The sequence below is a fragment of the Octopus bimaculoides genome, chromosome 4 (assembly GCF_001194135.2).
Source record: "Octopus bimaculoides isolate UCB-OBI-ISO-001 chromosome 4, ASM119413v2, whole genome shotgun sequence".
Taxonomy (NCBI): Eukaryota; Metazoa; Mollusca; class Cephalopoda; order Octopoda; family Octopodidae; genus Octopus; species Octopus bimaculoides.
The window spans coordinates 44,471,177-44,472,684 of NC_068984.1; the positions used below are offsets into that span (position 1 = coordinate 44,471,177).

Sequence of the window (1,508 nt, forward strand, 5' to 3'; positions counted from 1 at the left end):
ACTAGCCATTCTTCTATCCCAAGTTTCCTCATTGACCACCAGATAAGGGATCGGGGGACCCTGTCAAAGGCTTTCTCCATGTCAACGAAAGCCAGGTACAGAGGTTTATCCTTGGCTAGGTATTTCTCTTGCAACTGCCTCACTAGAAATAAGGCATCAGTAGTGCTTTTACCTGGCACGAACCCAAACTGCATCTCATCTAAATTGATTCGCTCCCTAATTAGTTGGGCTATGACCCTCTCTGTAACTTTCATAACCTGATCTAACAGCTTGATGCCTCTGTAATTATTTGTATCTAAAGCGTCCCCTTTACCTTTGTAGCAGTTGACTATGATGCTGCTACACCAGTCATAAATGATTAAAATAATTAACAAAATGATGAATAGTAGGATCTATATGAACAATAAAATTACCAACAAAATGACTGACAGAATGAACAACAGAATGATCAACAGAATAATCAACAACAAAGTGACCGACAAAATTATCAGTGGCATGATCAATTAAATAAAAATCCATATATCAAATAAGAAACAGAAATACAGGTACATAAACACATCTATATCACACTACCTGATAAAAATATACAGATAAAGCTATGTGGAAAAGGTTCGGAAGAACCAGCATCATTATAGTGAGTTCAAACTGTCCTGTTTCTGGCTCTGTATGTTTCAGTTAAGTTATGTTGTTGGAAATGTACTCGATCTTCTTTGAATATTATCTATATTGCCAATACTAACAAATAAGTAATATCCCTCTTAGCCACATATATTCTAATGATCTCTATTTCTTGAACTGCTAAGTTATAGAACATCAAGGAATACAATCAGTGAAACATAAGCTTACACACAAACATATATGTGATGAGCTTTTATACAGTTTTCATCTACTACAGTCCACACACAAGGTACTGGCCAACCTAAGGCTACAGTAATATTGAACCTGGAACCAAGCAGTTGCAAATCAAAAATTCTTGACTACACACATACCCATGTCTGCGCCTCTTTATACTTATAATTTTACACACAACATTTCTCAGCTTCAAAATCAAATTGTTGACGAAAGAAGCTGAGAAATATTTCCTAACTAAAATTTTTAAAAAACCTGAATCAATGAGAGAGTTTTACAAAAGTGTTTCACATACTATTCAAGTGTACTTTTATTTCTTAGAGAACTATACTTACTGGAGTTGGTGTTTTTTGTGAACACCAGCTATAACAGTACATTTCCTCAGGCTTCAAAACCAAGTTTTCTGTGGTTCCAGTCTGAAACAGGTGAAAAATAATACATGTATATAGATATAGATGTGTATATATACACACATGCATACATGGATAAATGGATGGGTAAGAAGACATACAGGCAATGATACAGGTATATCTATCTATCTATCTATCTTAAGAAGAAAAAATTCTACATAGTATTGTCCCCTCTATACTGAGACCTGTGTGTCTAATAAAAGAAATGTATCTATCTATCTATCTATATATCTATCTATATATATATAT

The 1,508-nt window shown here is 34.2% G+C and overlaps 1 protein-coding gene across 2 annotated transcripts in view; it reads right to left on the reverse strand.

The window, feature by feature from the left end:
- LOC106884505 (intermembrane lipid transfer protein VPS13B) overlaps positions 1-1,508 on the reverse strand; it is a 120,027-nt gene that overhangs the window by 47,574 nt on the left and 70,945 nt on the right. For both annotated transcript variants that reach the window (XM_014935924.2, XM_052967034.1), the window contains exon 35: positions 1,185-1,265. In XM_014935924.2, coding sequence (XP_014791410.2) covers positions 1,185-1,265 — 81 coding nt within the window. The remainder of the gene's footprint in view (positions 1-1,184; positions 1,266-1,508) is intronic.